Here is a 22,807-nt window from a genome sequence, read left to right on the forward strand (position 1 = left end):
ATGAAAAACTGCGAGAAAGAAATGCCCCGTAATGACCTTTAATGCTGAGTTCCATGTTTACTCCTTGCCTACACACCGAAACCTCCTCCCTGCACGGTGAGAACCGGCCAACTCGTGCGAGCCACTCTGGCAACAGACATCCCGAAATCGGTACGGCTGCGATGCTGACCTGTTCTCGCAGAAGCCTATCGAAACATACCTAAATGCCTGTGCCGCGGGGGAGCGTGACGGGACACGGGTGACACGGGGGGAGGGAACACGGAGGGACACGGGACGAACGTGGGTGACACGAAGGGGCCCGCGGGAGGCCCCGCGCCCTCCCCGCGCCTGCCCGCGGCTCGCGCCGCCCCCGCCCCGGCCGCTCCCCGGCGGCCGCCCATTGGCTGCGGGCCTCACGCGAGCGGCGCGAGGGGGGGGTGTGGTGAGAGCGGCCGTGCCCGCGAGTAACCCCGGCGCGCGCAGCGCCCCGCGCGACCTCTTCCCCGGCCCCGGCGGTGACGCGGAGGCCGCGCGCGCCCCGCGCCCCCAGCCCCGCGTCCCGCTCCGCGCGCGCGCTGCAAAGATGGCGGCGCTGAGCAAGTCCATCCCCCACAGCTGCTACGAGATCGGGCACACCTGGCACCCGCGGTGCTCCTCGGCCGTGCTGCACGTCACACAGAGCGCCCTGGCCGAGTCCCTCCGCATCTACGGCACCCTCTACCTGGTGGGTGCGGGCGTGCATGGGGGTTGGCCCGACCTAGGGCGCGGACTGGCCTGGGGGCACAAGGGCAGGAGGGGTGGCAGAGGAGGGGGAGTCTGGCCTTGGTTTTGGGTGGAAGGTCGTCAGGGATACCGGGGCAGGGGGAGCCTGGCCTGAGGTGGAAGCGGGAGATATAGAGGACATTGTGAGAGCCTGGCCTGAGGCGAGCGGGAAGGGCAGTGGAGGTATTTGGGAAGAGCACAAGCAGTGCCCGGGCGAGGGGAGTCTGGCCTCAGGTGGGTGGGGAGAGGTTGTGTTGGGAGGCAACGGGCAGGGCAGAAGTCAAGGGGCAGCCTGACCTTGGGGTGAGGGGAGAGAAGAGCAGAAAGGGTGCACTGGGGGTAGGAGGAGGTCTGGTGCTGGGGAGCAGAGGGATGGCAGTGGGAGCAGCTTGTTTTGAGGGCCGGAGGGTTGTCTGGGGTGGAGAGCCTGAAGTTTGACAGGGGGAGAGCATGACAGGGAGTGTGTTAGATCTGGGCCTACGAGGGCAGAGTAAGGGCATAGGGGGTGGTGGGGTCTGGAGGCATAACATGCTGTGAGAATGGTGAAGCTGGTGGGGTGGGAGGGCATGGGCACAGCCTGAACATCATATTTTTGCCCTATGTTTCATATGATACTTAGATAAAAAGACTTAATGTTTGCCTGGGAGGCTGGCATTGTATCTTTGGCAGTAGCAAGTGTAATACACGTGTGTCTTGCTGTTGGAGACACCTTGGTTGGTAATCAGTGCCTTAGGATCAAGGAGATTCCATTGCATAATGAAGCAAGACTGAAAAAATACATCAAGGCTGAAGGAGTCTAGGTACTCAGAGAGTGTCCTACAGGTGAGGTATCTCAGCTTGAGCGTGCAGTTAGACTTGGTTATATCACTTCAGTTGCAGCTGGCACACTTCCAGCAAATTAGGGTGTAGGTAGAGGAGCTGAAAATTGTTTGCATCTATCTGTGTAAACATATTCTGAAAGCCAATCTAAGCTGGAATCGCCGCAGCTGAGCACTTCAGTCTGTCCTCACCTCTGTGCTTCTCCTGTAGTGGTACTTGGGGGATTGAGTGGTGAGCTGGCTACTGAGCTGCCCCCAAGCTATCACTGACAGAAAGAAAACACAAGTCATTGAGTCTGCACTTTCAACTCTGTGCCAGGGCTGGTGCAACAAAATTATCAAGGTATGTAATAAAGAGAAAGGAAGGAGTGGGGCTGCAGCAGTCCTGACATAATTCAGTTAAGCTCCCACTGAAGTGCTCTTTGAGTTAAAATTGTGACAATGTCCATTAGTACGATAAAAAAAGAGAGTAATTGGTAGCAGTGTGAACCTAAGGAGTTGTCCTGTCTGACAGTGAACATTTTCACTCTGAACTGACACAAACAGAAGTGGCAGCTGTTTGTGTGAACATACAATGAGCTGGATCAGGAAACTAATATAAAGAACACTCCATCTCCTCCTCTCCCTTTCCCCAGTATTATTTTCTTTGTATCTATTTTCTGATCCACTTTGCTCTATGGGAGAATAAATACTTGTACCAGCAGAGAATGGGTCTGAAATAAGCCACAAGAGGTGTAGTGGTGATCTCTCAGGCTAAAGATAAAGCAGCTTAAACAATTCCATAATTAAATCAAAGTTCCCCAGCAGCCAAACCTGGTCAAGAGATTCTGCTCATAACTCTGTTGCAGTTGACTCAGTTATGCAGTCATGAGTTAGGGTGAAAGCTCCCACTTTTTATTTCTCTGAAAAGAAAAACAAACCTAAAAATCCAGAATGTTTTCCTCATATGTTTTGCACTGTGACCCCATAAACAGTTACACCTTGTCACAAACCCAGAATGGGATGGGAACCTTCTCAACCAATGTCCTACTGTACTGTAAAACCTCTGCATCAGTTTTTACACTTCTGCCTTTGCAGTTTTTAATTTCTCCTAGGTTCTTGTTGACAGTGTTTAACTTGATTAAAAGCTGAGTTGCTCTGAAATCTTGCTGCTATCTAATGAGAGAGGAAGCACTTGCCAGCCTTTGCTCCCCGAGACATAACTGTACTTCTTCTTTTGTGTATCCTGGACCTCATCTCTCCATAAGCAAGTTCGATTCATTTGCTGACCCAGAAGAGGCTACTACCCTGCTTTTAGCTGGGGTGAATTTCAACCAGATTAATTAAGTGGATTGATTTATTACACAGAATTTGGGGAGCACCAGAGCCAGTGTAAGGTAAAGAGCGAAAGGGTGCAGTGGGGACTGCAGAGGAGGAAGCAGAGGCTTTGCACATTAAGTAGCTTGGCAGGGAAAGGACAGTCCTGAATTAAGAGAATCATCACAAAATTCATTCTTTGCTGGACTTACAAGCTGTGCTTGAAAACCTTTTATGTGTAAATGAAATATCACACTTAGACAACACAAACGATAAGACCTTTTCTGAGGTTCACATAAGGGGATGGACTTGAGTTATTTTATCTTAATAGTTATATCAGTGCATATTCAGAATATTTCTGGTAGTGCTTAGTCCCAGTCCTTTTTAGAGCTCAGCAACAAAAAGATGCACTTCATTTTTCTATGTCAAGCCTGTAAAATGGCTTCTGATTGGTCCTCCTGTTGCCACAGGCTAATAACTAAGGAAAGGAGATGAAAGAGTTTCCTTTCACAAAAGCCTGTGTAGAAATGAATGAGAACGAATAGCTGAGAATAAACTGTCAGAGGTTGTTCTGTGAGAGAGCTTGGGTAGGGACAGGTACAATCCAGAGTCCAAACTCAAACCAGCTACGCTCAAAGTCTCTTAAATATTTTGTTGCTCTTCAGTGGAGACTGATGGAGCCAAATTAAGTAGTGCTAGTATTTGATAAGTGAAATACCAGCTTTCAGTAAGTGGTTGTATAGAGTCTTTGCTTATAAGTAGTTCTGTACTGTTTGTTTAGTTGTTTTTTTCCCCTCTTTTTAGTAACTGTGCTTGAGTTTTTTTTTTTTTTTTTTCAGTTGGGAAAAGTATAACCTTGAGTCTTATTTTCACTGTCTTTATTTTTGCTCCAGTACAAATTGATTGCTTTAGCAAAAATAGGTTTTACATCTAAATTGAATTACGAATCCCCTTACGAAGTGGCTGACAAGAAGGCCTGTTTTGTAATTAAAGACTGCTTGTGTTTCACAACCCAAGTGTCCCAATATGCAAGCCTTCTGAGACCCACTTAAGAGTAACAGTTAAAGTGGCTTAACATTTATATTTCCAAAAGAACCCCCAAATTTCCATGAACCTTGTAATTACACTTTTAAAAAACTATCTGCCTTGATATCTTCAAACTTCAATGAAGTTCTTCGTCAGTTTGCTGTACTTCGTTCCATTTATGCTTTTTTTTTTAGATTAGTGAAAGCTACACAAAATGAGAAGCTGTCATCTTGTTTTTTTAAAGTTGAAGAATTCAGATTTCTAGGAATTCACAGAGATGAGGAGAAGAGAGTGACTGGACAGGGAAATTGCGTGAATTTGGGGAAAGGCTGGAAATACTGGCTTTCAGTTGTCTCTGCTTCTGTTTCCCGAGATTTCTGTTGATTTCATATGGGAAATCTGCCATTTATCATATGCATTAAAGCAAAGTCCATGGATGTTTTTGTGTTTTAGACACTTCTTTGATGATAGTTTTGCAGTAGATAGGTGTGCTTATTTGTTTTTATGAAGTCGTTTTAGGGTATCAGAGATAATCTGATCAGGTGGTAACATTTTCTCCTAATTAAATAAGGTAAAAATCATTTGTTTGCTACTTTGCTGTTGAGGTCATTCTTCTAACTTTTTGCCTGCAGGATGGCAAGAGTCATTTGTGCCATTCACCTTTTCTTTCACTTACTCTGATTATGTATTCTCCTCACCTAATTTAAGACAGAGTGCCTCCCTACCTCTCCAACTTAAGTTCTGTCCTTCCCCTTTTCCTTTCAAACACAGGTCTTCCTCTCCAGCACCAGCCCCTTCCCATCCTACACCTACTGTCTTTCCTTCACCTTGGCTGCTAAAGGGCACAGCTTGAGCACTGACCATTTTGTGCTTCAAGCTGACTCTTGGCTTGCTCCTGGCTCTGACTCCAGAGGCGTCTCTCCCAGACAGATCTGCTGGCATAGAGAGGAGCAGCAGGCCCAGCGCTGTGTGGGTGCCAGCAGGTCTGTTTCATACGTCCTCGGGACTGAGGGTGGTTTAGCCAACTCCTTAGGAGAACAGATGTGACCAGAGTCTGCTGCTCCAGTACAGTTTTTAATGATCCTTGGGGCTTGCTCTGTTTTAATATTTCTTCATACTTGCACCATATCTGCTTCTTGCTGTGCTTATAAATAAACCTTCAGGTTCTTAGATGCCAATTGCTTTTTTTTCTCTTCCTGTGTCAAAACGTTTTTTCCCTCTTAGGATTGCAGCGCTGTTGTCTTCCTAGGCCCTGTTTGACCCCTCAGTATCTGTATTCCTTATCTTAATCTGCATTATTTATTTTGTAAGCTCCTTAGGAATAGGACAGCGTTGTGTATCACACTGTCAGAGACACAAGTGCTGTCAGCAATGGACAATATCCTGTACAATATCAGAGGGAGGGACATTGGTATGAGTACAGCATGGGCCAGGGAGCTGCAGTGCAAGGTGCACGTGGCAGCTGGGGAGTCCCTTCACAAGGCAGGTCACTAATTGACTGCAGGTAATAACAAGAACGACTAATTATTGCACTAATGAATTATTTTCAAAACTGTTGTATGGAAGACAGAATCACCAGCCAAAGGTCAAAGTGAGGCAGAGTGAAGTGTGAGTCTCACATCACTTTCCTGGCCATGTGCACATTGCTGTAGGATTGGGCCAGAGATTGTCCCCAAGGATGGACAGTGCACGCTGGCCATGCTGCTGCTGCTTCAGGTGTGCTTTGTGTACAGTTTCTCTCAGGGAGAGCTGTTTGAACTGGTGCTGAGCAAAGCTGGGAGCCAGCTCACACTAAAATGGATCCTGTCTTATCTGCCAGTGTAGACACAGTTGTCACGTGTCATCTTTCTGAGGTGTGCGAGAAGGCTGCACTGGCCACATTGTGTTCTAAAATAGTCCAGAATTGCTGGGTATATTAAAATGTGCTTTTTGTTTGTTTGTGCTGCAAACCAGTGTGTATTTGGAAGTAGGGTGGGGACACTAAGAAGGATGTTATTGTTACTCTGGAATATGCTTCTGTGTGCCCGCTTGGATCTCTGGGTTGGGCCATTAAGAATCTCTGTTCTGTCAGCGCAGCAGCTACCTATAGTTGCTGTGCAGTGTCCTGTATCTCTCTGCTGTTTTATGAATGACATGTAGGTTAGTGTCTTCCTGCCTTTAGATTTTTCTGGAAGATGGGTTAAATATGACTGAAATTAGCCTAAATGTTACTGAAGTAAGAACCTGACTTCTTCATTTCAGGCTGTGGTGATTCTGCTCTGTTCAGGTGGCTTTTCGGCCACACTATAAAATTCTTTCATAAGTTGAAAATCAGCAGAAATAGCCTTTTGCTGAGGTACTGAGAATTTAAAAGGAATCACACAGTGAATTTAGGTGGACTGAAGAATTTATGCTCAAAGATGCAAGGAACCTGCATCATGGAATGGTGGAAACCAGGGAAAGCCTCAACCTTGACTGAGCTTTTACTGAGCAAAGATCTTGATTAAGACACTACAAATACTGGGAACCAGCAGAAGTTGTTAAATGGTCTATTTATGGAGGAGATGTAAATCTGTTCTCTTAACTTGTTACAGCTGTGTAGTAGAGTGCAAGATTTTCAGGGTAGGAGGAAAATATTTGGAAATTATGCTGAGTTAGACACTTAAAGGGAAATGAAAAGTAGTCTCCTACTTATTTAAGTAGAAGGGAAGTAAGTGGTAAAGATAAGTTGCCATGGAATGAGAGTGATGCCAGGATTGAACATAGTTTAGGTGTCATTCAAAGAGCACACGAGTACTGCTTGTTTCCTTTTTAGATCCATTGGATGATATGGAAAATTTTAAACAAAGCTGAATTGAGACAACCCAACTGGCTGACAGTGATCCTCATATAACAGCTCACAAGAGACAAGGGAACTCAGAGAGCAGGAGGCACACGCTCTTCCTCAGAGTATTGCAGGAACTGTGTTATGAAATTAAACAATCTGGAAGCCAAGTTTTGTAATCGGTGAAATCAGGAGAGATGAGCTAATTGAGGAAAAACAAATCTGAGTGTTTCAGGGGAGGCATGAGAAACAAATTACTGATTTGAACAAGTGTCTTTCAAAACCTAAGCATAACCTGAGGGCACTTTGAGGTTAGGCTACTCCAAAGCACTTAAAAATAATTTTTATAAAGCAAAGGACTAATGTTCTTGTAAAATTCATACAAAATTGCAAATGGTTATAAAAAAATGTAAATATTTGAATACAGTAATGAAAAAAATCAGACATAAATTTGTAGCTCAGCGTGCCACTTGAGCAATCTGAGATACTTTCTTAAGTGGTTTAAATACTGGGGATTGCTTTGCTTTTAGCATGCACACGTGGCTTAATTTATTTATTTTTTCTTGGGTTTTTAATGACTTGCGGTGTATGGACTGTATAAACCATGTACACAGCATTATTGATCATCTCTAAATTTGCATTTTAGAGGTGCCTAAACATGACAGATAGTCATGCTTATAAATGTTACTGAATTCTGCCTTCCTGGAGATTTGGCAAACTGAATATTTCTGTAGGTTTTTTTTCCGTTCTTTTCTTCCTTTCTTTATTTTCCTTTTCAATAGAAGTTTGTTATGATGTGCTTGATTTTACCTGTGCATTGGGAGGGAATGGTAGAGAAACAATAGTGCTTTTTTCCATTTTTCACCAATCAGTGGTGTATGTATTGTCTAATTTCATTAAAATTTGATGAAGGGGTAGTGTTCTTGAAGAAATACACCCTGTACAAACATAAAAAATGATGGTTTGATGGAGGAGGGAGAGAAGAATGATGTTGTACATGACGGCATAGTTGGCACAAGGTCGGTGGTTTTTTTATCCTTCTGTAACCTGTCAGACTGTGTACATTGGTCAGCCAATTAGTGCATTCATTAAGTCAAACCACCCTCTGTGTGCGATGCCTCTTGTGGAATCTGTAGTTCCAGGGATATAGGTGAAGGCTGAGGGTACTGGAGGTGAAGCTGAGGTTATTGCGGTTGGATGATAAATACTTGTAGGCGTTACGTGACACATCGTTAAAATAACCGGGCCTGGCTGGTGCTGCAGATCGTGGCAAAGGTTGGGTTTGAGTCTCCTGTTTCTTTTCTGCTGGAACACTGATAGCCTGCTTCAAAGTCTTGCTCTAGGCCATGTGGCTGTGTTTTAAGGATGGTATTGGAATTGCATATATTCTTTCTGTGGTTAGGACAGATTAAATACTTTCTGATTTCTTAGTTCTGTGAGGCTTAGCATTTGTGTACAAAGAATAAATTAAAAAAAAAAAAAAAGAAGCACTTAGTAATGCTGTTCTGCAAACTGATGGTATCCTGAAACTGGTGGGCTGATTTTTCATAGTTACGTTTTTTATGTTGGAGAGTCAAAATGCAGTTGTGTGAATTCTGTTGTTAATGCTAGAAAATATTTTTTTTCTGTCTATTTCTTTATCATTATTGAACAGTTTTGGGGTTTGTTTTTTTGTCCTTCAGACATAAAATACAGTAGATCTTAGAGTTCAGATCATTAACAAAGTTTATTCTTGGAGTGACTAGTGTATTACTTCAGGAGTCTTTATATTTGATTTGAGGGGTGCTCTCGTTCCAACTCCCCTCTGTATTGTGCTGCACGTAAAATGTCTAAATCCCACATTGCTTTCTTCTACCCTCATTGCTATTCACATGAGAACAGTCTTAGAGATGTAGAAGCCTGTCTCTTGTGGTCTTTCTATCTGTGCTAAGTATAACTTCATAGCAATCTTTTAAATGAGTTAAACAGGGTTTTTCATATGTATGAACACTTCCTGTCTATTTCAGAGTGGTAAAGGCCAAAATATTATAATGGGAGTTTCTGGGCTAGGTGTATAAAAGATAGGTTAGAGGACCGTTTTGGTGCTTGGGCATTTGAGGATTTTGGAGGGCAGGTTTGTTTTTTGGTGATGTCTTTTGCTGTGGTAGCTGTAATGTGTTAATCCTGCTGTTCTTTCTAAGGAATGAGGGTGTGGAGTTGCCTCCAAAACCCTCCTGATGCTGCCAGGCCTGCATAAATCGTAGTCAAATTTTGGGTATCAAGTGGTGTGCAGAAGCAAGGAAAGGAGTTCTTTTCTTAAAAATAAGTCAAGAGTTTTTCTGTTTTCAGCTTTCCCACAGGTGGTAATGGGACATCAGGCAGTGCTGGATCAGTCTTCAGGTGTGGAAAGGAAATTTTCTTTCCTGCATGCTTCGCTTTTGTTATTCAAGAGGCTTTGCATGACCACATTCTCAGTACCAAACTAATCATGTTTGGGGCCACAAATATTTTCTCTGCAAGTCAGGCTTGCAGGTATTTAATCCCCTGCTCCTTCCTCCTGCGTGTGTAGGGCATAGATGTCACACAAGGTATGGTTTATCAAATCAATTTCTCACTTTTATATGTTATTAAAGAGTAATGTATTTGTCTTGTCTGAGTGCAGCTGCAAAATTTTGGTTGTCTGAGAACTGCAGTGTTGTGATCTACCTGCACTTTATCCAGACACACCTACTCTTACCCTCATAATATCCAGTGATACACAGATTATATAGTTTAACAGTCCAATTTGAAATTTTTCTATTTCTTAATATTTTAACATAACTGATCTTTTTAGGAGTTCAATATGTTTTTTCAGCTTTCTTACTGAAACCTTCTCTCTGTTACCTCTTTTCTATCTCTACTCTTTATGTTTTTAATGATGACACATCTAGGATTCTTTCAGATTAATCCTTTGTGGCCTTGTTGATCGTTTTCTTTCCTCTAACTGCAATTCATTTATTTCTTCTTCTAGAGTGTATCTGCATTTTCTGCAGACTACTGGACTGAAGTGGGGCCAAGAGCTAGAACTTGTGGATGCAAATAAAAGAAAATTAGAAAATATTAAAAACTGTGGACATTCTTAGAGCATTTGCCTGTGGCAGTGCATGATTTGTTTTAAATTCCCTTTTACTCCTAGTGGTTGAGTGTTGGGCATCTAGAAAAGTGTACCTTATGGGAGATTGGGAAAGACATGATTTATTAGCTGTCTGTATTAGAAGATGAGAAGGTAAAAAAGCAAAGCTGGACTCCCTATCCTGTTTCCAGAGCTCTGATAGCTTGAGTTCTGCTGGTTTTGAGACAGAAGAAAATGAATTTAAATAGCAGGAAGAGCTGCAAAAGCTGTTATGAGCAAATAACTCAGCTGCTGGTATGGACTGTGGATAATAAACCCAAGTCTGTTTGCTGCTTACATAGGCCAAATGAACACTGCTTCTGCAGGCTGTGTTACTGCTTAAAGTTTCTCTTTGGTGCATAAAACATCATAGTGTAAGAAAACTGAAATAGTGGTGAAAGGAAAACATTCAGTTTTAGTTTTTGAAATGTGGGTTTTCTTTATTACCTTCCAGGTATCTTGGAATTCTTGCAAATTAAGTTGCAAGGAGGATTATACTCGACCCTGATGCAAATGCTTAATTCTTAATAGGGTGGGAATTCTTGATCAATAAATAGAGAAATCTTTAACATTATGTAAGTCTTTCAAACCTGGACATTCTTTACCTGCAGAGAGGAAATCTGCTTGAGAAAGTGCCATTAATTGTTACTTTAGTGTCATTGGCAAGCATAGGAGATTTATTTAAGAGTGACTCAGTATTTTGTGGAAAGCCAGAGTAGGAAATTGCAGCAGTTCCTAAGTTGTTGTTAGTTAGGGCAGGTGTTGGAGCATTCTTCACCCTGAGGTGGGTAAGGCTGCATGGCTGTGATCTGCCTGGGGAAGTCATGAATAAAGTGAAACCCGTTTCTGAATCCACTGGCATTCAGTGGAGTCTTCTCTCCCTTGTTCCAGACATTCTTTTGGGCAGTCTTCTTCTTGTAAAGGGTAATACCCAGGAGAAGCACCATGGCTTCAGAAATAAATTAGAGAGAGACGCAGCACTGGAAGTGGATTTTGCTTTTCTCTCTGCTGAAATCATGGTCTTAGAGTAATGTGAGAAGTGTGTTGCTTCTGTTCCCTGGATTATGGCGAATTGGCTGGGTTAGGAGGTGACATGAGGCAGCACAGGCAGCGGGAGATAAGGGGAGGCAGCACTGTGTCTGTGTTTCATAGAGCAGCAGATACTTGTGGCATTCTCTCACACATCAGTGCCCCGCTCGTTGCAGATATGCTGTACTGTCTTACTAAAGCTGAACATCTACAATAATTTGAAAGTACTGAAGAATTTTGTTCTGTAAAATTATTGTTGCTCCATCTCAAAAAGAGAAGAGTGAAACTAAGAAATTAGGGAGAGGGTGAAAAGAGTATTGGCAGGTATTGGGCCATTCCTAGATACACAGTAATAAACTGTTTGGGTGGGGTTACATCAGAATTTCAGTCCTTCATTCTCATAGTGAGTAACACCCCAAACTAACTTTTACAGCTATTAGCACTAAGATCCTGATACAGACCACCCTGAGGTTCCTAAATAAAAGTGTCCTAGGATTCTTGTGCTCCTTTTATAACTGGAGAGCCAAGAGCGTATTGTCAAAGAGACATGCTTTTCTGTCTCTCTAATGCTGCAGGGAGTCTCAGGTTCCTTACAAACCTCCTACATCTGTTAGCATCTTCATGGACATTAATAGTTTGCCAAAGAAGTATCTACTGGATGTCCTGACGCCTTCTCTTTCCATGCTGCCTGCTACTGAAATCCACTGCTAAGCCCGAGCAGTGCATTTTTGTAAGAATTTGGTTTTCATCACAGTGTCCTCCCAGCTTGCTTGAGTGAAGTGTATCCCACTGGGAGCCATGAACCGCTGCAGCCTGACATCAGATTTTATAACCTTTCTGTCTCCATAACCTCAACTTTAATAATACTTTTTTGAAATGTGTGGAACTGATAGGGAGAGCAAAGTGGTGTCAGGAAGTATCTCTGGTATATTTTCCACGTAATTGCACCATTGGTGGTGGAGGAGAGGAACTCCATAGTCTGATCATGCCTGCTTTCAGCTGTACACAGCATTTAGCTTAGTTGGTGTCTATAAAGCACTTAGAAAATTATATGCTTTTTGTTTTGGTGGGTGTGCATCAAGCTCTATTGCTCTCACACATATATCTCTTTGAGTTATTGTGAGCAATTTTCTTTTGAATGGTTTGTGTGTTGTAGTTTCTGGTTCTTTGCTATTTTTCACTTGGGAGTAGGGTAGTAAAGGTGAAGGAGGGAAGGGAGACCAGAAATTTACATTAATCTAAAACCTGTTGAAGACATTACAGAAATAAATTTTTTACTTTGATTTGACATTAATATATAAGATACCAGTATTTTTGTGTTGCACTTCTGACACTTTGGTCTGAGGAAGTAAGGCTTCACATTTCAGGTACAAAGGCTGTGTTCTTAAAAAAAAAAAAAAATGTTATTTTGCTCCAGTGTTGTGACCTTCGTCCAACATGCTAGAAATAGCTGAGGAGATAGCAACTAGTTATCCAGCATTTAGACTATGTTAAGACTTTCCTTCAACAGATAGATTATCTGGATTGCATTATTGCCTAATCCATTATGCTCTAAGCAGTCTTGACACTTAAGTCACGTGTAAATCTGTTTTCAGAAGTCTGTTCATACATGTATTTCTTGTTAATCCTTAGTTCAAGCTTCATTTTTGAAACAAATTTTGGCAGAACTTTTCTTTAGTTAGTTTTACCAGAATACCTGGCCCCTCTCTTGATTTGATGGCTTGATGGCATCTACTTGTTATTCAGTATGAGTGGAGAGCATTTCAAAGAATCTCTCTTACAACCAAGACTTTGAGAGGGGGTTGGCAGTACCAATTTAACAAGACATCTGTCTTTGTTCTTATTAGCACCAGCTCTGTTTAGAAGTTCTCTAAGCACTGACTGAAAACTCTGGTCTTACCCCTGAGTGCCTCTCAGACGAGCCTGATTTGCTGCACCTCCACATTATATATTTGTGGAATTTCTGTAGAAAAAAAGGATTTGAGGACCTCGAGTGTTTGAGTCATTGAATAGGTATTTTTTATAATATGGGGACATACATTAAACTGACCAAAAAGAATGTTTAATTTTTAGATTGATCCAGTTTTCTGCTACAGGCAGTTGTTTAGATAATACATCATTTCAGTAAAATTTGTCAGGAATGTGTTCTCAGCAAACGGTGAACATTTTTTGGAAGACTTGCAGTAGGTTAATTGGAGTAGAAAACATTTAGAGACGCATCATTACTTCGTAGACACTGTGAAAAGCCCGTATTTGGATTACTTTAGTGGTATTCTGACCATAATTATGTGATAGTCCAATTGTCTTGAAGATAAAACTCAAGTGTAAATTTAACATATCTTAGAAGTTTTGATATCTGGCAGACAGTGTTTCTGACAGTTATGGCCAACGGTAACAAGGTAATAAAATTCCTCTTATACTTCCTATTTAGGATTACTTGATGTATTTCCTGGTATAAAAGTTGTAACGGCTGGAACAATTTCAAAGGAAATCTTTGTGGTATTTTTCATAAACCCAGCAAACTTAAGAGGCTTTGTTTTACTACTTAAGTGGGCATTTTCCTTTTTTTATTTTTCTTTACAGTGTGCAAAAAAGAGCCTAACTGAATTAAAGTTTGTCCTCCCTTTTTTTTTTTCTTCCCTCCTCCCTCAGATTGCAGCTATTCTCAGGAAACGAAAACTTGACTATTATTTGTACAAACTGCTACCTGAGATCTTGCAGTCAACTTCCTTTCTGACAGCAAATGGGACCTTGTATATTGCTTGCTTTTGCATTCTAAGGTTGGTATACTGTCCTAAAAATGAAACATAATAGTAAAGCTATTTTTGTGCAACTTTTCAATTTAAATAATAATTTGTGTCTTTTTGTAATAGGCTTGTTTGTAATGTTTTGGAGTAAAAAAAGCTACAGCTGTGCCATCATATTGATTTCTGCTCTTACCACTCGAATATGAAACTTTGTTTTTTTAAAAAAATATTTTCTTCTCATTTTTAAAATCTTTTAAATCAGTAAACAAGTCAATGTATCCACTTTGCTTCTTTTTCTCTGTTTTACGGATTCAGAATACATTGTTCCAGGAAATTCAAATATATTCTAAAGGGGACCTAAGAAAGCCCAACCTTTCCTTCCTAGAAATAATTGATGTAATTTGATATTGGTTTCTATTTTCCTGATGCAGGGGCTGTGATAACTTTTAATTATCCTAAACTTTATCCAGCCATCCAAGTTTGTACTTACCTTATTTTGGTCATAAATGAAGGAAATCCCAGCACAACTTCTGGGATTCTGTAAGATACAGACTTGCTCTGAAAAATTAATATAGAAGGCACTTCTGTGTCCTGAGCTGTTTCCAGTGTATATTTCAAGTAACTGTCAGGATAGTTAAAAATGAAGCTTTCCTGTTTATGAACATGATAATGTCCTATATCTAAATGCATTTATTGTAAGAGATGTTACACATAGGCACGTAAAGCCTACAGTAGCTATGAATTTTTGAAAGTTAACTGGCAGCACACTCAGCAGCCCCACTAAAAGATAATCAAACCCATTATGCCCTAATTCTAAATCTCTTTAGAGGCCTCTAAACTTTGCTTCAAAGATGAAGGAGAAGACGTAAGAAGAGGAGGAACTGGCTGAGGAGCCATGGAACGCTTTTTAAGTAAATCATTTGCAAAGTTCAAAGTGAATATAAAAGTAATGAGCTCTAAAGAATATGATGTTTTCTAGCAATCTAGGTTGTATTAATACTGATTTATGTTTACTCTTTTAGTGCTTTTCCTTATGCTGCCATGTGTTTGCCTGTAAGTCTGCAGTGCCTTACTTCAGTGCTGTAATTAAATGTTACTCTCTAATTAGGCTAGTATGGTTTTAAGTTACATGGTATTCAGCTCTTCCCCTTAGAGAGGATATTAACCAGCTACCAGATCTATGACTGTGTCTGTGCTAGTAGGTAAGAGATGAGTGTCTTCCAATGGAGCCAGCTGGTATGGCATCACTTTCACCTGTATGGAATATAGGTGTCTAAAGCTGTTCTGACCTCCAGAACAGCAGGGCCAGATGCAGACTGGGTAATGGAAATGCTACATAGTCCAAGTGCTCTCCAAGTTCCCTTGAAGCATTGTTTGGGTTGACCTAGGCCAGAGCCATGCAAAGGACAATTCTAACAATTCAACGTGACAAGGGATGGCTGTAAATGTTTACCCTGCCATTCTTACAGCTGTGCAGCCCAGTAACCCACCAGCATCTCAAGAGCTGTACATGCTTTTTCTGTTGCAAAGAGATTCCCGTGAAGAGTTGTCAGCCGCAGCAGCATCCTTCTGGCAGGATCTCTGCACGGGGCCCACCACCTACAATTGCAGGACATGCAACCAAAAAGTTATTGGCTAGGGAGCTGATTGAAACTAGCGAACTGGAATCACTACTAGAAGCAAAAGAACGAAGTGTTTGGGCAATCATAGGAATTGTGCCTGTTTTGAAGTACATGAATGTCCAGTTATAATGAGTATTTTGCAGCTTTTCTGACCATAATAAAATTCAGACCCTCAGCAAGTAAGTGACTAGGATATGTAAGAGCTATAAAATTACATTGCAAAAACAGTGGATAACATGGTTATCAGAAAATACATATTTTCCAGATTTATTGGTATGTTTTGAAGAATAAATGTGTACCTGGTAGTGATGCACCTGGTGCATTTTACATGAATTCCCTGTTGACTTGGACAAGATTTTTTGCTAGGACTATTCAAGAAGAAGGGTTCTCTGTTTTCCAGGAATAAGTAAATGATTAGCAAATAGTTAATATACATGAAACAAAATAAGGGATAAATAACTGATTTTTGTAATAGGAAGAGGTTGCCAGTGAAGTTCCTGTTATGTCCTTTGTTTTAGATATACCTAAAGAATCTGGAAAAGGGCATGAAGACCAGTATGAAAAATTGTATGAGATTGTTTAGGTTACAGAAATCTGAAACTGACTCTCATCCATTTCAGAAATATGTGTTGATTAAAGTCACTTATGAAATTTGATAGAGAAAAGTACAAAGTAATGCTGTGGGAAGAAGAAAAGCAGCTCTATCCTTAGTCAAGGATCGGCTTTAAACTAGCTGCTATTAATCAAGTGTTTGAGGGTCATCATGTGTGGCTAATTTGAACAAGTCACTTCAGTACTCAAGGAGTGAGTAAGTGTTATTTGGAGAGAAAATGAGAACATGCCAGGAAGCTGAATGAATACATGACACCTTTACAAACTGAGTAATATATGCCTTTTTCTTTTTAAGAGTTTCTCCTAAGATCATAATGTTGACAAGTCATTCACTTGGAATTACTTAATATCAACATTGTCATGCAGCTTAAGCCACATAACCCTGCTTTTCTTTTTTTTTTCACCAATTTGTGGGTTTTTAAAAAATATTTATAAATTTGTAATGCTATGCTTGAATTTGTATTATTCCTTGATTTTATTGCTGTGTGATACAGTGTATTACCTTCAGCAGCCCCTGAGAACAAAAGTAATTGTAAGTGATTTTCCAGGCCAGAATGCAATTTGGTATTGTACATTTTAATCCATCAAAGAAATGTCAGTACCTCTCTTTCTGCATAACTGCCCTGAATATTTCTGAACTTGATTTGCAACTATGGAAAGAGATTGTCTGAGACTGTGGAGACCTAGATGCTCTAGATCTGGCCCTACGTAGTGATGAGAGCTTGGCTCTGATAGATTTGTGTAATAGAATACATGCTGCAGTTTTTGTATCTTTTTTTGGTTGAAAGATGTGTTACAGCAGGAGCAGCAGTAACTCAGAAACAAAGTTGTCCAGCAAGGCCCCTGCAGTGGACTGCTCTTACTCTCTTCGAGTTCTAGACCAAAGCAATAGAAGTTTCTAGCTGCTCGTGTTAACTCATATTTACCTGCACAATTCCTTATTTGAGGAGAGCCACCTGTTTCCTTTCGTAGCACCAAGGAGAAGGTGTATTGGTAGGCGTATAGCGTGTCCTGGATCAAGTGACTCCTTGATCTGTTCTTACCTTTACCAAAGTCCCAGTGAATCTGCAGTCCTTGTGTGTACTAGTCATCCAGTAACAATTAAAAGATCTAAGTATGAAATGCAATTGGGATTGAGATGTCTGGTTTGCGCTAATATATCTTATTGATAGTCTTGCAGTATTTGCTTCTTTTCAACAAGGCAAAACCACCAAAACTGAAACCACTGCAAATATTGTCAAGGATGTACAATTTCAGGCAAGAAAGTGCAATTTAAATAATTTCAGGGATTGTTTAATATTCTCAGCACTTTACAGGTGGGCAGAATTTCAAAAACATCTAAATCCAGTATCAGCACTGATTTAGGCTGTGAATAGATGTTCTTGTTCTATAGGGGATTGCCAAGCTAATGTGCCTGACTGATTTTAACTCCTGGTTTTTTTCTGAAGCGAACTAAGGCCTATGAACAGCCTGTTCTTTGGCAGAGCAGTGAGGGTGATGTTCTCTGTTACGGATGTGTGACAGGCCAGCTGGGGCTTGTAATCTCTTCTGCTGATGAGATCCAGAAGACTACATCTGTCTGGGCTTCAGACGGAAGTGCTAGACTCAGTGTTGACAAGCATTACATCTGTTAAATGAAAGGTGTGATTTTTAGGTTTTTTGTTTTAATAAATGCAAAACCTCATGAAGACATGGATCTCTTAGTCTAGCAACTACAGTAATTATGTTTGTCCATGTACAACTTGTTCATTGAGGAATTAGGTGAAAAAACTTAGAGTTCTTATACTAATTTCAATTCCATACGCCATGTGAAAATAACTACGCAAATAATAACAGAAATTTATTTTCATTTACTTTGGGAGTTGTTTAGATATTTCACTTACTGATTGGACATTTTGATTTTCACTAGGCTTTATTATGTAAAATATGCTACTGTTTCCGAAATCTTGTCAACTCAAACATGTAAGCATTTGTAAAGGGATTCTAAACCATGCCAAAAGAACAAATTCCTGTTTCTTTCCCACAGGAAAGACATTTGTTCTGTTACTTAACAGGTGTGTCTGGTAAGATGTGTTCATACTTATTAAGATGTTTAAAATGACTTCTCTGAAACTTCATACAGTAATTACTTTCCGAGAGAGTCCTAATAATGAACTTTAGCTCCTGCAGCATTTGGCATTGTCATCCTGAGAAATTATCCTTTTGCAGCCGTGGGAATGAACAGTGTGTGTAATTGCCATTACATCACTTGCTGCTGATACACTGGCTCTCTTTTCACTTACGAACATAAGCTGGCATTGCTTGCTGGTAATGTTATTTTTGCTGGAGAAGTATGAAATGAGGCTGCTCATGCCATTTACAGCAAGAATGAAAGTGAACTAATCAGATGGTGTTGATGAATTATCTTTGTTCTCTCTTCTGTGTTGTCAACATGAAATTTTATCTAAAAAAAATGTCCTTTTCTGCCCTGTTTATGTTTGCTATTTTGTTTGTTTATTTTGTTTTTGGAAGGGTAGACTCTGCTGTAACACTTGTTTTCCCGCCAGTAGTGGTTATCAGCTGAACAGCATTGATATATTGAAGTATATTTATTATCATCCTACCAAATGTCATGACTACCTGACTGTTGTTTGCTTCTGTGATCAGCCTGAATATTAGATTTAAGGTGCGGGTCTCCTGAGCAGACCAAATGAGGTTGGTGACATTGTGTCAGACATGCAGTTTGATTTTCCTCCTTTAACAGAGACCAATATAGAGAAAAATTCTCTTTATTTATAGAAACATACTGTCATTTGTGTAACTGTTTTTTTTTTTTCAACTGTTATTGTTGAAGGAATTTCAGTAGTTGAAATTGTGGGGACTCTGAATGAAATCCAGATCTAGTTGCAAAAAATGAGAGCTTTACCAGCTTAATAGGACTGGGAAGTCATTGTTGCTTCCACACATAATGTACAGGTTGATTCGCTGGCTTACTGTAAATATGTGTTTTCCTGTTTCTAGCATCAGTGACTTATCTCTTTGGAGTGCGATGTATACTGTAATTATTTGATTTGATTTCTGCCGTGCCTGATTGCATTGCTGCATTCCACAAAGCATGTCTTCCTGAAGATGTATTTGGACCAGTAGCAGAGAGATAAGCAGATATAAGTTCTTTTAGAAGATTTTTCTGTAATTATTATCTACAACTTTTCAGAAGCTTTCCTGGAAGAAAAGTAGTCATTTAAATTAAGTGAATATATTAATGAAGTGTTTCAGGTGTTTAATGTTTAAGAAACAATTGGGGAACTCCTCTGAGAATTATCCAACTATAAGAATATAATTATTAGTGATTATTAGTAAGTACAGATTAATGCAAAAGGACAACATTAATAAATCATTTGTAATTTTATGATAAAGGTAAAATATGGTGTTGTACGTGAATGTTCCATTTGCATGTAATATGTGTACATGTTACATATATGTTACTTTTTCAGGAAGATACTTGGAAAGTTTTACTTTTGGTCTCCTGGCTTTGGTGCTGCTTTACCAGCTTCTTACATGGCTATTCTCATCGAAAGGAAAAGCAGGTAGGGTTTGTGTTTATGGATTTTCACTTCTATATAGTAATATTTCTTGTTTTAGTCGTTTGATGAGTGACGTTTGACAATTCAGTGGTTTTGTTTCAGAATGTTGGAAATACAGTTCATTTGAGGTAGTGTCTTTTGCAACCTTATATTTCAGTCCAGAAAGCTACAGTGAGAAAAACACTTTACAGACATTGATTCCTGTTTGTGGTTTGTTTTTCTTCTTTAACGTGTAGTTGGGTTGCTCAGGATTGCCTAATGAAGCTCAATTTCTTAGGGTTTCCTAATGAAACTGTTGTTTTTGGTTTGTTTTTTAAAATACAATTTGAATAATATTTGCAGTTAGTCATAGAGAAGGAGAATGCAGGTAAAAGTTACTGATGACTTCAGTTAACAATGTGACATTAGTTAAGGTAGAGGAATGATAGGATGTTGTGAAAAGAACCTGTGGATAAACTGAAATAATGCAGATTATTCACTCATTGAGTAAGCATAACCCAAGGCAAGTTTTAGGTATGTCAGAGTTCTGTCCTTTTAAAAGAATGCATTAGCCATTGCTTTTGAAAACTGAGGATGTGTAAGAGGTTATTGGAAACATGGGAGCACTTCTAAATCACTTTCTTTAATGTAACTATAGGGAAAATAATCATCATCAATTACCAAATAAGTTAATTATCTTTTTAATGTCCTCTCTAGCTGATTGATTTTCATCTTACTGTAATTACTTCCTAAGAGGTTGCATGCATTTTAGTAGAACTTTGTCTAGTTACTTAGGCTCCAGCACTGCTGTTGGCATCAGTGTTTCATTTTGTCACTTGAACAAATGCATTTTTCCCTTTGATCAGTGACAACAATGGCTTAACTTTTCCTACAGACCTGTCACAATGTGGGGCTTTTCTGAGCCAGACTTCTAATATTTCTAGATAACATTAAAGAGGAAGAAATCAGGCTGGTTGTCCATCTGTGAACTTGTATCTTTCAGAGTATTTGTGAGTTACCAGTTGGAACTGCTTAAGAGCCCAAACCTGTACAATGTTTTTGTGTAACTGTGGAACAACTATGAGAAACTTGCAAAGCTGAGCTTGTTAAGTGTAGCAAAAAGAGTAGGAAAACAAATTTTATATCAAATTGTGTTTTCTACAAGTTTTAGTGGCAATGTATGAAAGCTTTGACATGTTAACAGGCTTCTATTTAGCATCTGAAATCTGAAAGAAATAGAAGTTGAAATAGAGATATGTGAAAATGACAAAAGTAGATTGGTACAGCACGTATGAAATGAATGATGCTGGAATACTTAGTTCCTGAAGGGTTATTCTCCTTTCTGTTGAAATTCATAATGTGTGACCAAACTTATTTTGCCTAAAACCCCACGTTATATTGCATCAGATAAAGGAAAAAAGGCAGTGTTGATATTGCAGTATAGCACATGTATGAAAATGTGGGGTCATTGTTCTTAATGAAAAAAAATGTTAAAAGACATCAAAAGGTATTTGAAAATTTAGTTGGTTATTTTTTTTAAAGTATGAAGTTGTTTTGTATGTTCTCAGATGGCTACTATGTATAATGTGCAAAATCCTGCTGCTGACAGTAAAATATGACTTTCTAATTTCACATCTGTTAGTCCGTTAGCTTCTATTACTGGCAAAATCAAATTTTAATAGTCTCCTTGTAGTCCCTTAGGAAACTACATTTCACATGGAGACACAGGGACATTTTCAGTTATCTTCTAAGTGGCTTAGAACAGATTGTAGGGAAAAATCAGGGAGGTGGGAAAAAGTCCTGTTTTGAGTTCATAAACATATCTCTAGCTCTTCAAATTGCTACTAGCAGCTGGCAGCAACATCGAACTTAATCACTTAATCTCTTCCCAAGTGGATACCCTATTTTAAGTACCACAGTGGCATTTGCTTGCACAGCATCCCTGTGAGTCCTGAACTTGGGAACAGCAGGCTTGTAAATCAGATTTTCTTTCAAGTGTCGCTGTTCATGTGTGCCAGCCTTGTACACTTTATAATTCTTATGAAAGAATGGGAAAAAGAGATGGATAGCTTGGCTAGATGCATTGTAACCCTGAGGAGGAACATCTTTTTTAATATGTTACAGAACTAGTTTGATTATAGTTTTTATCTGTGTAATATGTAATTGCAAATTTGCATCACACTGGCAATGAGGAAGGGAGGTGACATCTCATAGAAATTTCGGATAGACTCAGGACATGATCTGCATTATGCTGTTACAGTTCTATAAAGATATAAATGACACATTAATATGTCCATGTCTATTCTATTTGGTGACTATAAAATATAGTTATCCTGTCTATGAAAACTAGTTTATTAGGATCTGTGGAAAGGGCCAAGGAATAAAAACACATTAACTTTTTTGTATTTGTATCTATAAACGTTATGTGAGAACTGGTCACATTATTATGATTAAGTAATGTTTTGATAAAAATTATTTCTTAGATAAGAATTGGATGTAGATATATAAACATGGAGATTATGTGTTTGCAATGTGTGGATTCATATTCTGTGCCTTTCATCCCTTACTCCAGCAGGAGGAACCCAGAATTTTTGTGTTTTTCTGGAGCTGTCAAGCAGTGTAGGTTGCCTCTTAGGATCAGAAGGAAGCCAAATGCAGGATTTATAAATGTCAGTCTGACGCTTGTTACCTGCGTGGTTGGTATATGTTTGATGCTCTGAGTAGAGCGAAGAGGGCACAGAGTTAAATTTCAGCTGATTTACACTACCTCATTATCTCAGACAGTACATATATTTTTAATTACTTTTAGCATTAGTCCTGCCCTGTTATTTTTCTTCTCTGTATTTATGGCTCTGGCAAAGATATTGAAAAATGAAGCAAAAATATAACTGGTTTGTTGCATGTTTTCACATGCGAAGAAAATGTTCTTGTAAATAAGGGAAGTACTCCCTTTTCCTGGACAAATAAATGCAATTCATAGAATGTATGGGTTTTTAATTTCATTTGACTAATTGTCAATGTTTTAGTTACTCCATATGTATATATTGTCATAATAATTATGGCTATATGATAATAAGTAAGCTTCTAACAGGTGCACTTGCACAAGTATACTTTAAAGACTATAATATTCTTTACAGTTTGACCTTTTTACATCTTCTATTAAAGAAAAATGTGCAGTTGTTTTGTCATAGAATTCAGTTTTGTAGTGTTAGACATTAAAAGCTGTTAGTCTCCTCAAAAATAGAAATATGAGTCGGACAAATTAATTTCATTAAACTTCCTTAGGAAATCATTACATTCTCTTTAATAACCTTTGTATGAAGTTGTTTACCATATAATCTTTGTTAACGCCTATAGGTGTTGTTCCCAACTGTTGGTAAGAAGAAATTTTATTTGTAATTTTGAAAGAAAAATATTTTATTTAGGTTTTTCGGCCTCTGA

At 39.5% G+C, this 22,807-nt stretch overlaps 1 protein-coding gene across 2 annotated transcripts in view; it reads left to right on the forward strand.

The window, feature by feature from the left end:
• Window positions 1-517: 517 nt before the first annotated feature.
• TMEM135 (transmembrane protein 135) overlaps window positions 518-22,807 on the forward strand; it is a 163,343-nt gene continuing 141,053 nt past the window's right edge. For both annotated transcript variants that reach the window (XM_027895834.1, XM_027895835.1), the window contains exons 1-3: window positions 518-703; window positions 13,496-13,623; window positions 19,298-19,390. In XM_027895834.1, coding sequence (XP_027751635.1) covers window positions 563-703; window positions 13,496-13,623; window positions 19,298-19,390 — 362 coding nt within the window. In that variant the 5' untranslated portion in view covers window positions 518-562. The remainder of the gene's footprint in view (window positions 704-13,495; window positions 13,624-19,297; window positions 19,391-22,807) is intronic.

Source organism: Empidonax traillii, unplaced genomic scaffold (genome assembly GCF_003031625.1).
Source record: "Empidonax traillii isolate 1590-97213 ecotype Southwest subspecies unplaced genomic scaffold, ASM303162v1 scaffold471:size1368335, whole genome shotgun sequence".
In the NCBI taxonomy this organism is placed as follows: Eukaryota; Metazoa; Chordata; class Aves; order Passeriformes; family Tyrannidae; genus Empidonax; species Empidonax traillii.